At 33.4% G+C, this 1,456-nt stretch overlaps 1 protein-coding gene across 1 annotated transcript; it reads left to right on the top strand.

The window, feature by feature from the left end:
• Positions 1–107: 107 nt before the first annotated feature.
• Tsp_14574 (hypothetical protein) lies at positions 108–1,275 on the top strand (the record flags this gene model as incomplete). The annotated part of the gene is made up of 4 exons (XM_003366232.1): positions 108–199; positions 517–625; positions 981–1,041; positions 1,222–1,275. Coding segments are annotated over 4 exons (316 nt in total), but the record flags the coding sequence as incomplete, so codon positions are not given.
• Positions 1,276–1,456: the final 181 nt, after the last annotated feature.

Here is a 1,456-nt window from a genome sequence, read left to right as displayed (position 1 = left end):
CAAAAAACGTATGACAAAAAACAGTAAGTATTGACTTTGTTTCATTAGATAGCAAGACGATGGACTAATCAGATATATGTAGAATTTGGTAAAATCTATAATTACAGATTACGTCATCACCTGAGCTTTTATGGAGTTTTATTTGTTTTGGGCACCGTGATAAGTCATGTTCAGATCATTTCGTTCTAAATGGGCATCCGTAAGTATTGAATTTGCTCCTGATTGCAGTTGGATACGTAAAGCGTGCACATTTTATCCATGACAGCATTACATTAACACCAAGCGAATTCGATGTTTCTTCTGATGGCCCTCTGAGTTGAAGTTAACGAAGTGACGTTCATCATTGGTACTAGTGTGGTTTCACTTATCATAAGAGTAAGAAAGAAATGATTGTAATTCTAGCAGATTACGTTGAGACAGTCGAGTAGCGCTGGTGCCGTATAGATCTTTCATCAGTGCGTTTTCAATGTGATATGACAAAAATTAGTAGGTAGTTTTTGTTTATAATAGCTATAGATTATTACGTTATCCCATGAAGCTTGTACCGTTGGCAACCCTTGTTCACATGGACGTAAAGGCGTTTCCTAGCCGTCCCAGTGTGCCTTTGCTTATCACAAATAGTATCGTTTATCAGTAAGTATTGAATTTGATTAATTAGATAGCTGGAAGATGCGAGTGCTTATTTTCAGCGCGTAACTGTTGAGATGCTTGTATCCCAAAAGACAAGTGTTGTATGACTAGCAAGTAGTTTTTCTACAAATTTGTATACTTAGTAATTAAGGAACAACGATGCACTGTTATTTGTCTTCAATTTTTTATAATATGGCTGTTTCATATCAATTTTTTTTAACATGCTTTACTTTTCAGCACACTCGTTTTACAAATATTTTCAGAATCAAATTAAGTTTAGATATAAATGAATGAAATTGCTGCATTCCTTGGTAACTATCCGTTATTGAACATGTTGTGTTTTTACAAAGAATCGTAATCACGCCGATAAATACGTCATCACAAAGCACTGCCACCAGTTGATGCCGCTCGGTTTGGCGACGTATGCGCATTTTATTTTTATATACTATGAAAGTTGAAAAGTGTAAATTTTGTTGTTTCAGTTTTTCAGGTTTTTATAATTTTGCTTTTCATAATTTTTTCATAATTGCTTTTTATAATTTTTTATAATTATTGTTTGGTACTATTTTATTTTTATTATTATTATTATAGTAAATAGCGTAAAGTATAAATCTAAGTCTAAAAAGACAAGGAAGCAGACTATGGGTAAGTATGAAGATAAATAGGTAAGTAGTCTAATAGTTAAGGGTAAGTCAGGTAAGAATAGGTGTGAAGGTAAGTATAATTGTGAAGGTATATGTGAAGGTGAGTACTGGATAGGTGAAGGTAAGTAGTGTAAAGGTAAGTATAAGTGTGAAGGTGAGTACTGGATAGGTGAAGGTAAGTA

This window comes from Trichinella spiralis (assembly GCF_000181795.1).
Source record: "Trichinella spiralis strain ISS 195 chromosome Unknown Scfld6334, whole genome shotgun sequence".
NCBI classification, from domain to species: Eukaryota; Metazoa; Nematoda; class Enoplea; order Trichinellida; family Trichinellidae; genus Trichinella; species Trichinella spiralis.
Note: the sequence above shows the minus strand (reverse complement) of the source record. Positions and strands in the feature narration are given on the sequence as shown.